Source organism: Pituophis catenifer, unplaced genomic scaffold (genome assembly GCF_029215685.1).
Source record: "Pituophis catenifer annectens isolate HBS135680 unplaced genomic scaffold, rPitCat1.0.hap2 SCAF_1, whole genome shotgun sequence".
In the NCBI taxonomy this organism is placed as follows: Eukaryota; Metazoa; Chordata; class Lepidosauria; order Squamata; family Colubridae; genus Pituophis; species Pituophis catenifer.
Window position 1 is genome coordinate 339,335,845 of NW_027256881.1, and position 18,752 is coordinate 339,354,596.

Consider the following 18,752-nt stretch of genomic DNA (forward strand, 5'->3'; position numbering starts at 1 on the left):
GTTGCTATGTGTTCTCTCAACACGGAAACCGCAACTAGCAGTAATATTTGGGGGAGGGGAGGAGAGATAACAGCATCCCAGTTATTAATCTGCACAAATGGCATTTTTTGTTGATCACTTTTCACTGGGCAGATTTATTTATGAGACTTCATTCACAATAGTAGTACAAGAAATCAATCTCATGGATATTACTTACACATGGATGGGCAAGATAAGTCCTACAGGTATGACCCAACTTTATCCACTTTGTTTCTAAATGCAGCCCTGGTCCAAGCAACTGAATTTGGGCACAGAGGGGCAGAAATACTACCCTACTCACTAGAAAATGTTTCCAAGAGTCTAATCGGGATCAGTAAGATGCATTGTTAGTGCTACCCTTCTCCATTACCATTCCTGACCAAACTGGTTGTGGTCCCCAGTGTGATATGGAAATTCAGTTCAGTAGCCCTTGGGGACCACAACATTTACAGGTACTCCTCAATTTACAATAGTTCATTTAGTGACCGTCAAAAGTTACAACAGCACTGAAAAATGTGATTTATGACCGTATTTTATAGTTACGACCTTTGCAGCATCCCCAGTCACAATTCAGATGGTTGGCAACTGATTTGTACTTATGACCACTGAAGTGTCCTGAGGTCATGTGATCACTTTTTGTGGACCTTCTGACAAGCAATATCAATGGGGAAGCCAGACTCACTTAACAACCAGGATACTAACTTATCAATTGCAGTGATTTACTTAACAGCTGTGGCAAGAAGTCATAAAATGGGGCAAAACTCACTTAACAAATGTCTCACTTAACAACAGAAATTTGGGGCTCAATTGTGGCTGTAAGTCGAGGATTACCTGTACATAAGGATGCACAAATAAGGCCAAATGGAAATTCCATTGCTTCTATGAATGCCATAATCAGGTTAATATATAGGAAATATGCACGCTCTTGATTTAATTTTGGCTAAGAACAACATGTTAACAATGGACAATGCAGAAGCCAGTTTCTGGAGACTTGTGGCTTTGTAGCCTCATTGTCCACCTGAAAGAGTAAGGAATACATTAGGATGGTCCATCCCAGACAATTGTAGAATCTGTTGATTTCTTGAATGTTCTGGAAGATTTTACCAAAGCCATAGTAGAGATAGTGTCAGTATCCTTGTTGGCCTATAGAATAGAAGGCCAGGCTAGAAGCAAAGAGACACTGAGTTCTAGTTCCACCTTAGACATGAAAGCCAGATGGGTGATTTATGGTCAGTGACTCTCTCTCTCTCAGCCCAACCCATCTCACAGGGTTGTTGTGGAAAAAATAGGAAGAGAAAGGAATATTAGCTATGTTTGCCGCTTTATAATAAAGGTGGGATACAAATAAATAAATAAGTAGAGCACAAATAGTGTAAGGTCTTGAATATGACCATTCACACCTCACTGTATACAGTACCAATGTACTGTGGTACAAGTACCACAAGTATCTGTGGCAGAGAAGATCAATGTCTCTCAACCTTGGAAACTTCCTGAACTGTGGCTTTCTGTACCCAGAATTTTCCAGCCAGTAAGATCCTTCTTGAGAACTTTGGGAGTTGGAAGTCCATACAACTGAAAGTTGCTAAGGTTGTAAAAGAGTATACTAGAAGATCTCCAAGATTCTTCCCATTCTAGGATTCGATGGACTCTTAAGAGATGATGGCTAGCTTATTGTCATCTCCTCCAAAGATTTCAATGCTGGAACTACAAAAAGAGATTTGTGAGGCATTTTGAGAATGAAATCACTTATTTTCATGCTAACCTGACTTCAGTTTTTATACAATTTCCTATAAAATGTCCTGTGCACTATCTACCGTGTTTCCCCCAAAATAAGACTGGGCCTTATATTAATTTTTGCTCCAAACGACGCATTATGGATTATTATTTTGGGGAAATACAGTACTAAATGCCTCCGTCTGCTGACGATCTTAACTGGGGCTTATTTTGGGGGTAGGGCTTATATTATGAGCATCCTGAAAAATCATGCTAGGGCTTATTTTCCAGTTGGGTCTTATTTTCAGGGAAACAGGGTAGTCTAAATCTGCAGGATCATTTTCCAGTCAAGAAATCCAAAGAAGGACATTTGTAGCTCTCCGGCCCATCATCTGAGCTCATTTGTACTTGCCAAAAGTGAAGGACTGGGTAAATCCAGAAAATAGATACATGGGTACATGATGGAATGGTACCATTGATCTTAAAGAAGGCAATGTTCTATTTGCTTCTGAAGACGGCTTCCCCAGTTGCAGGGAATGTTGCCAACTGTTCCTCTATTAACAATGCCCCTTAAACAAGGTCTTTAAGAGAGTGCTATCTGTGCAGCTGCAGATGTACTTGGATATGCTGAACCTTTCAGTCTAGGCTCTGGTTCACACTGCCCTGATGGTCACAACAGATGTCCCCTTAAGTAAGTGCAATTCTTTTGAAACTATTTGATCTTTTTGCAACCTTTGATACTGCCACCCAGGGCTCCTTCTGGTTATTTGTGTAAATTAGAGGCACCCTCATGTAGTAAGGTTCTGGTCTTACTTGCAGTGATGGTATCAGAAAGTAGTACAGGTGGTCCTCAACGTACGACCACAATTAATCCCAATACTTCTGTTGCTGAGACATTTGTTAAGTGAGTTTTGTCCCATTCTATGACTTTTCTTTCCACAGTTGTTAAGTGAATCATTGCCTTTGTTAAATTAGTAACATGGTTGTTAAAAGAATCTGGCTTCCCCATTGATTTTGCTTGTTAAAAGGTCACAAAAGATGATCACATGACCCTGGGATAATGCAAACGTAATAAATATTAATCAGTTGCCATGAATTTTGATCATGTGACTATAGGGATGGTGCAATGGTCGTAAGTCGCTTTTTTCAGTGCCGCTGTAATTTTGAAAACTCTTGTAAGTCGAGGACTGCCTGCATGAAATGACCATACTACCATGTGGACCGGAAGCTGCAATACAAGACAGTAAAAGGCATTATTTTACCTTCAGTATTATTGAAATATACATGAAGATACTGGGAATAGTGATCAGGTATTTTGGAGCTGGATGTCATTAATATGCCAAAAATAGTCTATTTTTCCACATCATCTCAATCACCATTTCTCCACAAAAACTGGAAACATCATAATCCTTCACGATATACCGTAACAGAACCCATTCTGCAAAACCGCCCAATATACACAGCCCTTAAATCTTAATGTGATAGCAGACTGTCTGTTCTTGTGCTAAAAATACATCTTTTCAAACATTGGTTGGGGATTTGACCCCTTATGACTGAAATTCTGTGCAAATAGAAAATGCACTCCTTTAATGCTAGACATTTGTTCCATTACAGATGGTACTTGTGAGACTGAAAGCTTTTTATATACAACAATTGGCCCAATACAGAGAAGTCAAAATAGTTACAGATTAAATGTATCAGGCCAGACCTGGAGAACATCAGGTTCAAATCCATTTCTAGGATATCAACTCAGCCTAGTCTAAGATAAAAGATTGTTGGTGTACATAACAGGAGACTGTGGGATGGGGGGGAGGGGGGGGGACGGACAACAATTCACTATATTCCTTGGAGGAAAGGTAGGATAAGCTTGCACCAAATAACTATTGGGAAGAGCATACATAAACCTTGCAATCAACATAGTTTTCATCTCTTCATTATGATTCCTTCGTGAGTTGAGCAAAGAAATAAAAAAGTGCCATATATTTAGATCTGTAGAATTAGCAGAGGTAGTGGTATTGCATGCATGCATGCCAACTAAGGGCAAGGACTTGCTGGTGTGACTGAAGTGATAAAAAGCCTTCACAGAAAGTTTTTAAAAGTCATAAGCAGTTTTACTGCTTCAAAGATGGCCTATTGCCATTACTTACACTCTCCTGACAAAAATGTGTGCAATTCTTTTATTGACTTTCTTCAGAATTTCTATTTTACTTAATAAAGTAAGTCATTATTATTTATATTCAGCCTCAAATGCTAACAGTGTATTATCTAATAGGGTTGGGACTATTTCTTTCTCTCTCTTTGTAGGAAATTCCTATAAAGAACGAACTGCAGGCCTAGTGACATCAAACTGCCCTGGGCTTTCCAGCAGGGAGGGAAATTCATTATGGATTTATTTTCCAAGTACAATATATTAAAGGAAAACAAAAGTTGCACATTTGTTCCTCACTCTCTTTGCGGAACAGCAGTAAATCAGTTTCTCCATGGACTGCCATTTAAATTAAGCAACACAATTTTACAAAAGGGGAGGGAGGTTGAGGTCATCGTAATGTTGATTGCTATCTATTCTAAAGGGTGGAGCACAACCAAATGTCCTTTTGTATCATACCCATTTTCAATAGTTTTAGCTTCAAAGAAAGAGGAAATAATGTTTTGGGACTGGATCAACTGGTAAAAGGTGAACAGGATTTGATAATGTGATTTTTACTCCAAATGCATCCTTTTTTACCTGCCCTACTCACATGTGACCAATACCTTCCAAACTTGTATTTTTGACACCCCCCAAAAAAAGTTTATTTAAAGAATAACTATCATGTTTGAAAACCAGCAGGGCTTCCTGAGATACAAGAGTTGTGGGTTTGTATACAGTGAACTCAAGTGTAACGAACAGTCAATTTTCAGTTCATCTTTCTCCCTTGCAGCTTCCCCCAGATCTGTCCCAGAAAATCATCCTCCTCTCCTCACAGATTTCAGGGAGTCATAGAACTGCTGGGAGAGTCAAATCCTTTTGCAATGAATGGCATTCTAAATCTTTTTCAAGTGTACAAATGAAAAGAAAACTAGGATTTTACTAAAGTTTCAGCAAGAAGTTGAATTCACAGCAGACTAATAATAGGATTACTGCATTATGATCTATTTGGGGCTACCTTTGAAGACCATCCTAAAGTTAGAATGCATGTAGTGATGGGTGCCCCTATGTTTAACCAGCTCATACACCTTTTGCGCAAACTGCACTGGCTCTCTGTTTCTGGGTGCAATTCAAGGTGCTGGTTATTACTTTTAAACCCCAAATGGCAGAGGTTCAAGTTATTTGCAGGTAGCCTCTCCCAAAGAACATCTGTCAGTCTACCAGACAAGACAGAGTAGGCATGCTGCTAGTGCTTTCTGTAAGATGACATTGATGACAGGAACCTGATATTGCCATCTTATGATACGTAGGAAATATGTCTTTTCCATGGTAGAACTAAAGAAGCTTCTTGGATGAAAAGCGAAACATCTTCAAATAAAAACAATTGCCTTTTGAAAAAGCACCTTTGGGAAAAATCAGCAGTAAGAATCTCAGTCAGTGTTCATTTGACAGAGCTTCAGGCTGTTAAAAAGATATAATTGAACGTGGCAAGTATAAACTATAGTAAGTACAGCCTCATGCTTTTCAAATACTACAATGACAATTCTAGTCCCAATAATCTGGCAAAATAAGTCTCATGAGCACTAAAGCAAGGCAAGATAAATTTAGAATAGACCTCAAAGCCAGCAACATAAGCCAAGAGAATCCCTACACACAATGATATCATAACCCCACAGGTGGGGATGCCAGGTGTCCTTCAGTAGCTTCTGAAAAGAAATTTAAGTACTAGAATACCTAATTGTGTGTTAGCTTTTCCAGGGAAGATTATTCAAAGTGAATTTAATTCAATACCCTGACTATTCTCCTAGGGGTTGGGGACAGGTTAGTTGCCAAGCCCCTACTTGGTGGGATTTGTGGATTCATTTGCTTCTTAAAGCACATTAAAATTAAGTTCAGATTCAATCTGAACACAAGAAACCAAAAATTGGTTTCAAGTTAGACAGTTTTTCTGTCATTGATCTTGGGCCTCTACCACTTAGTTAGTTAGTTAGTTAGTTAGTTAGTTAGTTAGTTAGTTAGTTAGTTTATTTTATTTATTTATTTTATCGGACTTATATGCCGCCCTTTCTCCACAAGGATTCAGGGTGGCTCACAACAATAAGCAGCAACAAGTCCAGATTAAAATTCAAACAATAAAAGAAACTAAAATTCCCATTAAAACCCCATTCAGTCCAGGCCAGCCTGGTGAAACAACCATGTTTGATTGTATCTGTGAATCAGAATCAATTTTAGCATAAAACTACACAACTTTGGCTCATTGTTTCAGAGATATTTCTTTAACCTAAACAGAGAAATGGAATGACCAAGAGTGGGTAAAAAGCAGTAGGAACCAGAGTGATTTCTGATTTACTGGCTTCCCCATTGAGCTTCCTTGTAGGAATCTGTCAGGAACTATCAGAAACTGTGGAATTTGGACACATTCTGGAAGTCAGTCAATTTGAGGTACCTTTTTGTTCAAAAATTGTTGCCCCATGATTACTATTTTGCCCAGTTAAAAGGTCATGACAACAAGAGTCTTAGTAGTGTACACACTCTAGATCCAGTTTGGTATAGTGATTAAAGTGCTGGCCTAGAAATCAGGAGGCTGTGAATTCTAGGCCATGAAAACCAACTGGGTGACCTTGGGCCAATTACTCTTTCTCTTAGTTTACCTCACCTCACTACTTGTTATGGATAAAATAGGAGGCAGCATGTGTGCTGGATATGTTTGCCACCTTGAGTTATTTGTAACAATAATAAAGGCATTAAAATACAATAAATAGTAAAAATATCTGAAAATTGTATTTTGAATACAGTAGTCCTCGACTTATAACAGTTGAGCGTTCAAAGTTACAACAGCACTGAAAAAAGTGATTTATGTCTATTTTTCACACTTTCAATCGCTGTAGCATCACCATGATCACGTGGTAAAAATTCAGTTGCTTGGTAACTGACTCATATTTATGATGGATGCAATGTCCCAGGGTCATGTGATCACCTTTTGCAATATTCTGACAAGCAAAGTCAATGGAGAAACCAGATTTACTCTGGGTTACTAAATGTTCAACTGCAGCGATTCACTTAACAACTGAGCAACAAAAGTCGTAAAATGGGGCAAAATTCACTTAACAAATGTCTCACTTAGCAACAGAAATTTTGGACTCAATTGTGGCCATAAGTGAAGAACTACCTGTACCAGGAATGAGCAACATGTCATATACCAACAGTTAAATTCAATTCCCAGCAGTCTAAGTAAACAATGCATAGCTAATGTTGGAGGCTGATGGAAGATTCAGCCAAATATGTCTGAGGATCACACAACAGGCTATCCCTGTTGTTAAGCAAACATTTATAAAGCTTTGGCAAGCAGTAATGTACTGGCTGGAAATGACTGTATCAATAAAGAGTTACAGAGAACTAAATCAATTTGACTAATTCACAAGATGAAATGGGAAGCCATATAGGGCAATGTAAAGCTGCCCAACTGAAAAAGAAGAGTATTTTATTAGTACTAGGTATCTCTGTATGCTTGTCTAGAATCATAACTCCTATAATTCTGAGAGAAGGGCAAAGAAGTCCAGTTCTGGCTAAGAACTTAATCATCTATCTATATTGATAATCACTGGTATAATTATTAATCGAACTGGGAAGAGGACATCTAGGAAACTTGTAAAAGAGGTGCCGTTCCATCTCTCAAGGATTCATAAGTTAATGAACAATGCTTGCTTTCTCTTCATTCTGATATGTGCCACACAACAGTGGTAATGAAGTCATAATATTGCAGCTTTAAGTAGTGCCTAAGTCATTCATGGTAGGGCCACACTCTACTTCCATTTTCCAACACCAATAAAAATGTTTAAAACACCTCCCAGTGCAAAAAAGCACTTGTTTTCTATTTTTTTAAGTCACCAAGACAAAAGAAAACCAACTGTTCTAATTATTAATGCCTTTGTCTCAATCCATCTTGATCTTGATGCACTGGATCTATACAATAAATGAGCTATATCCTGGCAATGACTGCCATTAGGCAGCTAGATTAAAAAAAAGTTAAGAGAGTCCCTGTAGATTTTACTCTGCTAGTCGTTGCCAATTATATAGGTTGGTGCTCATCTCCGTTTCAAGGCCATTGAGCCAGTGCTATCTGAAAACATTTCTGTGGTCATGTGGCCAGCATGACATCACAGAGCAGAGTTACCTTGCCATCAAAGTGGTAGGTAGGTACCTATTTATCTATTCACATTTGCATCCTTTCGAACTGCTAGTTTGGAAGGTGTTGGGGCAAGAATTGGAGCTCAGCCTGTCGCGTAACACAGCTAGGACCATTTTATATAAAATTGAGCTATGGGATAAACTGCACAAGGTTATCCAAATGGCAAACTAACTGATGAGAGTGGAAATCACAAAGTGAAAAGAATTCTAAAACTGGAACTGAATTTTGTTTCCTGATTTTCCACAAGCATATTTCTATTGGTTTTACTTTTATTTTGATAACTTATTTATTCTTCCTGCTTTAAAGAGACTAAAAAAAACCTTGATTACAGAAAGGAAATGCACATTTTTCTAAAACATATCTCTGCAAAGAGGCACCAAAAATACAGTATGCAGTCTTAAGCCACCTTGCATATTTACTAGAAACTGAATTTTATATTATCTTGGACTAAAAGCCGCATAAAATGAATGACGATGTACTGAAACATCACATTCACACTGGTGCACTACCTATCCTGTATTTGACTGCTTACGTGCAACCATTTCTGACACATGAAATAGCACGTGGAATGCAGATTTTTCCTTTCTCAATGGCCATTGCAGTCTCCCAGCTCTACTTGAAATTATTTATGGACACCTTGATGAATATTCAAATAAAAAAAGGCAAGGTTTTCTGAGGTCAAGCAGAGCAGCTGTATATAAACACAGTGCTGCTATTTATACATGGCTCAATAGATTACTACAAGCTAAGAGAGTTTTGGTATTTGACTTTGTTATGGATGAATTCTGGTATACTGAGTAAATGTAGATTAACCAATGCCACAGAGCCTGAAAAAAGTGTGTAAAAAATAAAAATCTGGATGGGCGAAGAAAAAAATTAATCAAAGGACACAATTGACATGATAATTATATCAAGACATTATACAGGTAGGAATGCTGAATTTTCCTGACCTTTATTTTTTGGGGGGGGAGGGGGGAATCACTTTGCTTATTATATGTGCCAAGTTGTTCCATTTAATAACTCACATGCTGATTGTGTATTCTGCCAAAAACAAACACTTTTTTCAAGATTTTTAGGGTAGTATAGATCTAATATTGGCTGCCCAATGTATCTTTATAGTTCCTGCTCATTTATTTGTACTAAAAAAAATGTAGTTTTTAATCTGTATCTGATTGGTGGTCTTATAGCTGTAATAAAGTTTTGATGATGATAGTATTTTTGGTATATTTGTTTTAAGTAATATTTTCTTTAACAAAACTAGCTTAAACCTTACCAAACTGAAACCACAAAAGAAGCCAAGCAGATGTGATCAATTACAAACTCCATATCATTAAGCTTTAATAAGTTTGAATAATTAATTTAAAAATACAGGTAGTCCTGTACAATTGATTTAACATAGTTTCAAACAAGCTGCCCATTATAGACATAGTTAAAATGGAGGACAGCTGACCAGCAACTTGATCTGACTCAAAATGGCAGATGGTGTCCTCCTTGAGCCAACAAACCACTGATACCATGCAAAGCTTTCATCAGTGTTTCAATATACTGTTTCAATGGTTCATGAAAATATTGCAGTTTCAGCATTTGCTGACTTGAAGGAGGAGAATGTCCACCATTTTGAGTTCGATTATGAGTATCTAGCCAGAACATTTTGCTACCTTCAGGACAGTGAGAGACGAATTATTCAATGTGAACTGAGTTCTAGTGGGTTCTGAATTGGGTTTCCCTTGCTGGAAGTTGGTTTCTTCCATATTTTTCATCGGAAACAAATTTTACAATCCTAGTCTATAATTTCTAAAGTAACCTATCTGTATGATCCAAAGTAAATCTTATCTTGTATTTTTTTTTATATTTGCTGCTTCTCATGCAAGAGATTCACGTTAAATGAATTTAAATTGCTTTAAATAAATAATTGCTTTAAATAAATGCTTTAAAGGCTTTTCAGTGCAGAAAGGGCAGAGCACGCTTAAGAACTCTTTATGCAGTAGGATAGATGCTTCACATGTAACATGTGAGAAATTCAAGACGGTGTGAGATGAATCATGAGAACTGAATTCCAGTGATTGAACATGTGATTGAATGTTAGTTGAACTTTACCACAAGGATTTATAGGCCTTCAATCTTGTTTAAAATACAGACAGGTTAATTCTTTTAAAATTGCAGATAGTCCTTGATTTACAACCACAACTGGAACCCAAACATTCATTGCTAAATGATGTGGTTGTGATTTGTGCTTGATTTTTATGATCTTTTTCACTGCAATCATTAAGTGAATCTGGCTTTCCCCATTAACTTTGCTTAACGGAACTCCCTATGAAGATCATAAATGGCGATCCATGTGTTTCAGACACACTGAAACCTCCGGAAATACATGTCCATTCCAAGCATCCAATTATTGATGTGATGGCTGAGATGTTGTGATGGCCATAAACCACTTTTTTCAGTGCTGTCATAACTTTGGTCATTAAACAAATTATTGTAAACTGAGGACTATCTGTATTCAAATAGAGATCTCTATACTTGATCCCCTTCCTTCCTTCCTTCCTTCCTTCCTTCCTTCCTTCCTTCCTTCCTTCCTTCCTTCCTTCCTTTTTTCTTGGGTCTGTAATTCCAGTTTGATACTGGCAGCTAGATTATAGCCAGAAATAGCTGCCAAACAAGTTGAAACTCAACCCAGAAAAAAAGTAATGATTAAATTTTGGTTTGAAGAAAAGTCAGACTCATAGAGATAAGCTTTGAACTGTCAGAGTGACCATATTAATTTTCTTTAAAAAAAAATCCATAGAATCCTGATAAAAGAACGTTGCCTGCCATTTTGAGTCATATCACGTTCCAGTTTTTTCTCTATTGACCATGCCTCCAAAACAAAATTGCAATGCAAATGCTGGTGATGCATCAAAGCAAAAGAAAATGATCACCATTGAAAATAAAATGGAAGTAATGAAGCATCCCAAAAAAGGTGAAATGCCATCAAATGTTCAAAGAGCATTAGGCTACAGCCTAATAATCAATAATCTGAACAATTTTAACAGATAAGAACAATGGAGAATGTATAGCCTCTGTCCTGGTGAAAGCTACAATTATTACTAAGCAATGCAGTGGTTTAATCACCTAAATGGAAAGGTTGTTGATAATTTGGCTAGAGAATCAAAATCAGCATCAAATACTTATTAGCCTTACTTTACTGCAAGAAAAGACTCAAAGTTGCAGGGGCAGCAAATAAAGGTGATTTTTGATGAAGACTATTTTGGGAGAAGGTTCAATCATTTCAAAATGAGGGCAAATTTACGTAACATTAAAGTGCAAACGGAAACAGCAAGTGCTGATGTTAATCACTGATGTGATTTTCCTAATATGTTTATTATTAAGGAAAGTTATTTCCCAGACCAAATATTTAATGTAGATGAGAGTGGCTTATTTTATTTATTTATTTATTTATTTATTTATTTATTTATTTATTTATTTATTTATTTTGGGGGGGGCTCCTAAAAAGACCTACATTGTAAAGTGCACCAGGGTGTATAGCATCGAAGGATAGACTATTGTTAATGCTTGGATGACGCATCAAGGAATTTCAAGTTCAAGCCTTTGCTTGTTTGTAACTGCCTAAATCCGAGAGCACTTTACTGTATAATTAAAGCATCTTTTCTTATTATTTGGAAAGCAAATGCAAAGGCCTGGGTTATAATTGCCATTTTTCAAGAATGGTTCTTGAACCATTTGTTGAATGCTATTGCTTGACCCAGCAAATTCCTTTTAAGATTCTCCTTGTGCTTGATAAAGCATTGGTGATGGACATCCAGGCACTTTACATAACTTTCACCCCAATGTAAAGACGGTTATTTTTATCCTCCAACACCACACTGCTACTTCAACCAATGGTGTAGGGAGTCAGGCTACTATTTATGGCAAACCTTCTCACAAGCAGTTAAGGCTACCCAACATGATGTGATGAGCTTAAAGGAGTTCTGGAGGAATTATAATATCTATGATGCCATCAAAAATATTGCTGATTCGTGGGATGAAGAATAAACCAATAAAGATCGTATGGAATTAAAGCAACAATTGATAGCAATTGTGGAAGAAGACTGGGGCATACAAATCCAAAATCAGAAAAAGGTTTTGACAAAAGGCTTAGCTGAAGACTTTTGTCTCATTGAAGCAAGGATGGCAAAGTTAAAGGAGCAGGATCCTGAAACAGAGTGGTTTACAAAGTTAAACACACAATTGCAGAGAGCTTGAATTGCTACAAAGCCATTTATGATGAGATAAAAAATATTTTTTTTCAAAAAAAGCTATGCCCAAACCTCCCTTGATGCCTACTTCAAGAAACTGACACCACTACCTGTGTTTCTCTGATAATAAGAACCAGTCTTATATTTGGGGGGGCTCCAAAATAAGCACTAGGGCTTTTTTTCTGGGAAGCACAATTTCAGAGTGATCAGCCAGCTGGGTGCCCTGCCCACCAGCGCATACACAAGAGGCAACAAGCACAGAGGGGGAGGGTGGGTTTGTTTCCAGCAGCAGCTGCAGCTCACCAATCCCTTGGTCAGCCAACTCTGAGGGCTGTGCAGAGTTGAGTTGATTACCTGTCCAAGCAGCAGACGGAGGCCAGAGGCACGGGGTGGAAGGCAGGTGATTTCTACGTGCTGTATGGGCCACAGGGAAGCTGAGAGCTATGAAGATGAGCCTCCCACGGCCGGCTGGTCGCTCTGGCCCACTGACTCTTGACTTTCCCGTGGCCCATGCAGCACCTCCAGATCGCCTGCCTTCCCCCTGCACCTGTCTGTCTGCTGCCGGTGTTGCTGTGCGAAGACGAGCCTCCCACGGCCGGCTGCTCCAGCCCACGAACTCTTGGCTTTCTCACAGCCCACGCAGTGTGTTCAGATTGCCTGCCTTCCACCCTGCCATGCCTCCATTTGCTGCTTGGACAGGTAATCAACTCACCTGTGATGCATGGGCTGCGGCTGCTCCCGGACACCATTGGCCCATGTATGCTCCCCACCTCTTGTGCTGAGCACACTCACCCCATTCACTAGGGCTTATTTTCAGGGAGACACTGCCCCTCCAGCAGTAGATTCAAATCTTTCCAGCATCAGGCTTAACAGCTTCAACAGTAACTATCCTCTGATAAGCTTTAATCATGATTTCTTTATCTAAACTGTTTTTAAAAGTGTTTCCTTTATTATTATTATGGTTGGTCACATAGTCAGCCAGAGTTTAGACTGGATTACATTATTATTACTATTATTATATAATGTATTGTTTAAGATGTTGTATACTTGGAAGCATTTTATGTGGTTTATATACATAGAAATGTAAAATAAATACTACATACTAAGATAAATATTTAACAAAATAATCTGTTATTTATTAAATTTATATGCTACCAGTATTTTATTACTGTAATAAAAAAAACCGCCAGCTCATATAAAATGATTATGCAAATATATACAAACCTTAAAATATGTTCACTCTAATACTACTGATATCAGAACCCCAAAATAGGCATTTAAAAATCTTATTTAACATTCAGAATGATGTCACAATTGACAGAATGGTTGCTAGAAATGCTATTTTAAAGCACGTGTATATTTATCATAATGTATAAAATATCTTAAAAGACATCTGCAAATTTAGCCCCTTGAACTGAAATGACAGTCTTGTACTTGTACTCTTGTACAAGTCTGAGATTGTACAGTATTATATTGGCATCATGATCTAGAATGTCCTATATGGCTAAGAAAAATATCTCTGAGATGCTATTGGGAATAAAATCTAGAGTAGATCCAGCTCTTTCATAGGGAGCTCTCTGGGTTATTACTTGAACATACATACATTGACTTAGTTCATTGATTACTTTAAGCCATGGTTATCACTATTACTTGTGTTTATTTACAAATTGCAATGACTAGATTCACCAAACACTAAGGTCAAATCAAAATTTCATTTTGGGCTTGGACAATATAGTAAACCTAGCAAAGCTGTCCAAAACCTGTGATTTTGGACATTGTAGCCTTCTTATAAAACCCAACTTTTTCTGACTCAACCACACAGAGGAAATCCTTTGAATCATAAACAACTGATAAATCTAGGTCATTTCTCTATAATCTCCTTTCAACTATATACAAAATTTAAATACACTTCAAATGAGACACTTTCAAGAACACTAGTTATTCTTGTAATGTGAGGCTCAATTTTTAAAATGGAAAGGCAAAACTATTTTCCAAAAGGAATATATCTGTATCAATGCACTTAAACTTTAAAATGTAAATCTAAGCACTTAAGAGAGGCAAGAGCCCTGGTGGCGCAGCAGACTAAAGCACTGTTATTAACATCAGCTGCCTGCAATTACTGCAAGTTCAAATCTCACCAGGCTCAAGGTTGACTCAGCCTTCCATCCTTTCTAAGGTAGGTTAAATGAGGATCCAGTTTGTGGGGGCAATAAGATGACTTTGTATAAATATACAAAAGTATGAAGGCTATTGCTTAATGCATTGTAAGCCGCCCTGAGTCTCCGGAGAAGAGCGGCATATAAATAAAAAACAACAACAACAGTAAAAGTCAAAATGAGAAATGTCATTTGGTCTCATCAACTGAGAGCCAAAAGCTAAGCTACAAGGAAAAAATGGGTTTTGACTGTTTGATTTAATAAAGGAGCTTTAGATCATATAGGATCACTGCCAAAAGCACCTTTTCTCAACACTGGGCCATTTTTTCTTCTTCCAAGCTTGGGTGTTTGCTCTGGAAGCTGTTTTCTGTCACCTTTGTTTGAAACTACTTTCCTTCATATTCTTCACATAGAAGCAAAGTGACTATGCATGCACACAACACATGTAAAAGCAGCAGAAAACAGCTTTTCAAAGCAACTGTGATAAACTGAGGGAAAATGTGGCTGCTTTAAGGTATTTTGTATATGCTCTTATAAAGGAGTTCTAGTCCCTTTTTTTAAAAAAAGCAGTATATGATTCCAAGTATAAAACCTCATAACTACTTGCAGCATCCATATTTCCTGCCCTGGGATATACTGTGGCTTAATTTGTAAGTGCTTATTTAGTTTGATATATTTATATTGTTTGAATGCTCAAAATTAAATATATTTTGATAATGTAGCTGTTATGATAAAACCATGGCAAATCTTCAGCTTAAACAAACTATTTTCATGTTAGTACAGTATGTCAAGGTTCCAATTCTGAGTTATCTATACTTAATATATTGTACTATCAGCAGAAAGAATTTGTGACAATTTAAAGTGTTCCTATAGCTCCCTTCCTACATACACTGCCAACATTCTGCACAATATTTGGAAAAGGGTGATTAAGGAAAACATACAAAATGACACAACTGATGAACTATACTGGGATTATAAAATAAAAATATAAAATCAGTTGAGATTTTATGAAACAGAATTGATAGCTCTTTACCTTTTGCAAATTCAGACATTCTCTGGGTAGAAACTATTATGTGGATATATGTCCAAGAACAAAAAACATGGATGCCCAGAAGGGCTGGCAGAAAAATCAAAAGAGCCGCCAAAATAAAAGCTTTATATTAATTTCAAAACTTCTTATACAGATTTCCAAAGCCACTCATGCTTTTGGAAGTCAAGAGGAATACACTCAGACTTCATTAGAAGTACTGAGTCACCAATGTTCTATACAGGTTGTCAAGCTCCATCAACAACAGGATACATAATACTGTAACAGCAGCAAACGTCCCAATATTATGAAGAATCGTTTATGCTAAAAAAAAAAAAAGAGGTGAAAGTCATTGCTAATTTGGCCAATATCTCCCTTAAAAATGCAAAGAAACCAGAGAATTAGATGAATTCTGCATTTCTATAGAATGCAAGGAAGACAAAAGAACAGTTGCAGATTCTCCCCTGTAAGGCTGATCACCTTATGACCTTGGGACCTTTCTAGTCTTAACACTGAGACGCCAAGTTAGAAACCCAGTACCCAGAAGCAGACTGGGTTTCAACATTTGTAACAGAAAACTCCATTATGTACATGGTCACAGATAGACTACATAACAGGTAATTTAGTCTATATTTTGATTACATAGTAGTAAATAGAGAGCACTGAAAAATGTTTCAAACGACCTTTCAGTACTACACAAAGACATAAACATATACAAAAACCCTGGGTAGTTTAATTTAACTTCTCAAATATGTGGCAGAAGAGATGGACCCTAGAACCAGGCTCAAACAAGTCGAAGCATATGATCGCATGTCACCGCACAACTGAAGGAGCCTGATACCACAGTTCCTCTGGCCTCCTTTGTCTCTTCACGCCAAATGTGGAAAAGAAAATGTATTTCTCTAGTACCACAACACTCTTCCCAACTACTGAGGGCTTGAACTAAAATGCAACTATCAGCTCCATTATTTCTTTCAGTAACCCAATATTAAGTGTTTCTGCCCTGAAGATAGTGATTTCCCTCAAAAACGGCTGTTCTTCAAAATTTGCCACATTTAGTCCAGGATGTTGCTTCATGACCTTAGGGAACGAACACCCCCACTATTCTTGCTGCCAAACACCCCATACAGCTTCCTCATATTGCCAGTTTTATCTCACTATCGCTAATTGCTTTGTTGTATAGCCATCCTTAATAGATATAATTGTCTTAATCTTTCATGAATCCCATACACTTCCTTTTAAATATCCTGAATCTCCAACACCCCCCCCCCAATCTTACACAATAATAGCTCTATTATGAACAAGATCATTTCTCAATGTCTATGGAGATTCTCAATCACCAGGTTATGGCTATCCCAAAGAACTTTTTCCAAAAGGGAACTGGACCTTCTTAGAAGTTTCAAAAAAGTCCAGTTGCCTTTTGGGAAAACCATTTCTACCCACTCTCACTTTATACAGCATGCATAATTTCACAGAGCATTTTTATTATACCCTCCCTTTTCACACCTGCTTATCCTGAAAAATGAAAGAAGCAGATCCTTACATGCCAGCTCTCCACACAAACCCCTTCCATCTTGCTCTCAAGCCCTTTGGCCCCAATTATCAGCAAGGAAACTACAGGTAGTCCTCAACTTACAACAATTCATTTAGTGACCAAAGTTACAACCACACTGAAAAGGCAACTTATGACTGTTTTTCACACTTACGACCATTGCAGCATCCACATGGTCATCTGAACAAAATGCGAAGGCTTGGCAACTGACTCATATTTAAGAAGTTGCACTGCCCCGGGGGTCATGTGACACCCCCCCCCCCTTTTGCAATCTTCTCACAAGCAAAAGTCAAAGGGGATGCCACATTCACTTAACAACCTTGACAAGAAAGGTCGTTAAAAAAATGGGGCAAAAAAAAATTTCACTTAACAATGGTTTCACTTAAGCCACAGAAATTCTGGGCTCTAGTGCAGTCGTAAGTCGAGGACTACCTGCAAACAGAAGACCTTTTTTAAAAAAATACAGCAATCGCTTTCTCAACTTCCTTTCTCTTTCCACGGGCACGCTGTTCCTTCCCCTGGAACACAGCGAGGGCCGAAGAGATCAGGGTTAACCGGAGAAAGAGAAAAAGAGCACTTTGGCGATCCCGATCCCGATCCCTATCCCCATCCCAACTCTCTCTCTCTCTCACTGAAGAGAAGTAATAGGAGGTGTTTTTATATACCCGGCTCTCCAAACCAAACCAGGAAGGCTTGCACGATTCCCAGCAAGGCCTCACCGATTTCGCCGGTGCGGAGGCGCTTTAAACCCGAGAGCAGGGCGGCTTTCATCGGGGCCAGAGGCGGAATAAAGGGGCTCCCCTGGGAGGAAGGGGGGGGAGATCACACTTGACGACCCTCCGCTTTCCCGGCTTTCTTCGGCTCAAGTCAGACACCGAGCAGGGGACTCCCTCCCACCCCATCGGATGCTCCATGCCCTGGAGAAAGGGGGTCCTTTCTCCCCACCCGCCCCTCGAGACTCTCTTTCGGGTGGGGGGGGTCTGTCTCCACGTGAGACCGGGGGGGGGGAAACCTTCGCTGCCCACGTGACACCCCCACCCCCCGCGGCCGCCTGTCGCTTTCCCTCACGTGCCCCCCCCTCCTCCTCCTCCCCAGCTCCTTCGCCTTCAAGGGCCGCCTCACCCGATCTCGTCGGCGCCCCCGACGCTATTCATGGCGGCGACGGGGGCAGAATGGCCTGCGGGGGAGGGAGGGAGGGGGGGTAGGCCCGCTCAGCTGCCCCTCCGCTGTTGCTCCTCTTCTTCTTTTCTCTTTCTCCGGCGGAGCCGCGACGAGAGGCGGTGGCGGCTCTTCCTAACGCCGCTTTCCTCCCCTCCGCTTCTTCCCCCTTGGGGGTTCACCGCCTGCCACAGGCGCCCTCAAGAGCTCCAGGCGCCGCCGCCGCCGCCGTCCTCCTCGCTGCCGCCTTCTTCAGCTTTACCTCACACTAGAAAGGGGCCCGGCGACAGTCAGCCAGCGAGCCGCCGCCGCCGTAGCGCGCCTGCGCAAGCGCACGCGCTCGCTCGCGCGCGCCGCCTTACTTTCCTCCTCCCCTCCCCCTCCCCGCCCAATCTCCTTCCCGAGTCTCCTGCTGCCGCCACCAACCGCCGCTGCAAAGAAGAAGAAGCCGGGGAGTAATACGCCTGCGCGGTAAGCGTCGCGAGACTCCTTTCTTCTCCCCCCCCCCCACCTTCCAACAGCCGCCAAGAATATCATTGGCTGCTACGGGGTTTCCGGTAGTTGAAGGTGGGCGGGAGG

At 39.5% G+C, this 18,752-nt stretch overlaps 1 protein-coding gene across 2 annotated transcripts in view; it reads right to left on the reverse strand.

The window, feature by feature from the left end:
• DAZAP1 (DAZ associated protein 1) overlaps window positions 1-18,528 on the reverse strand; it is a 58,254-nt gene extending 39,726 nt beyond the window's left edge. Inside the window, exon 1 of one of the 2 annotated variants that reach the window (XM_070944331.1) lies at window positions 18,138-18,526. In XM_070944331.1, coding sequence (XP_070800432.1) covers window positions 18,138-18,169 — 32 coding nt within the window. In that variant the 5' untranslated portion in view covers window positions 18,170-18,526. Of the gene's footprint in view, window positions 1-18,137 lie in introns of both variants that reach the window. The other variant, XM_070944339.1, reaches the window with a different exon arrangement.
• Window positions 18,529-18,752: the final 224 nt, after the last annotated feature.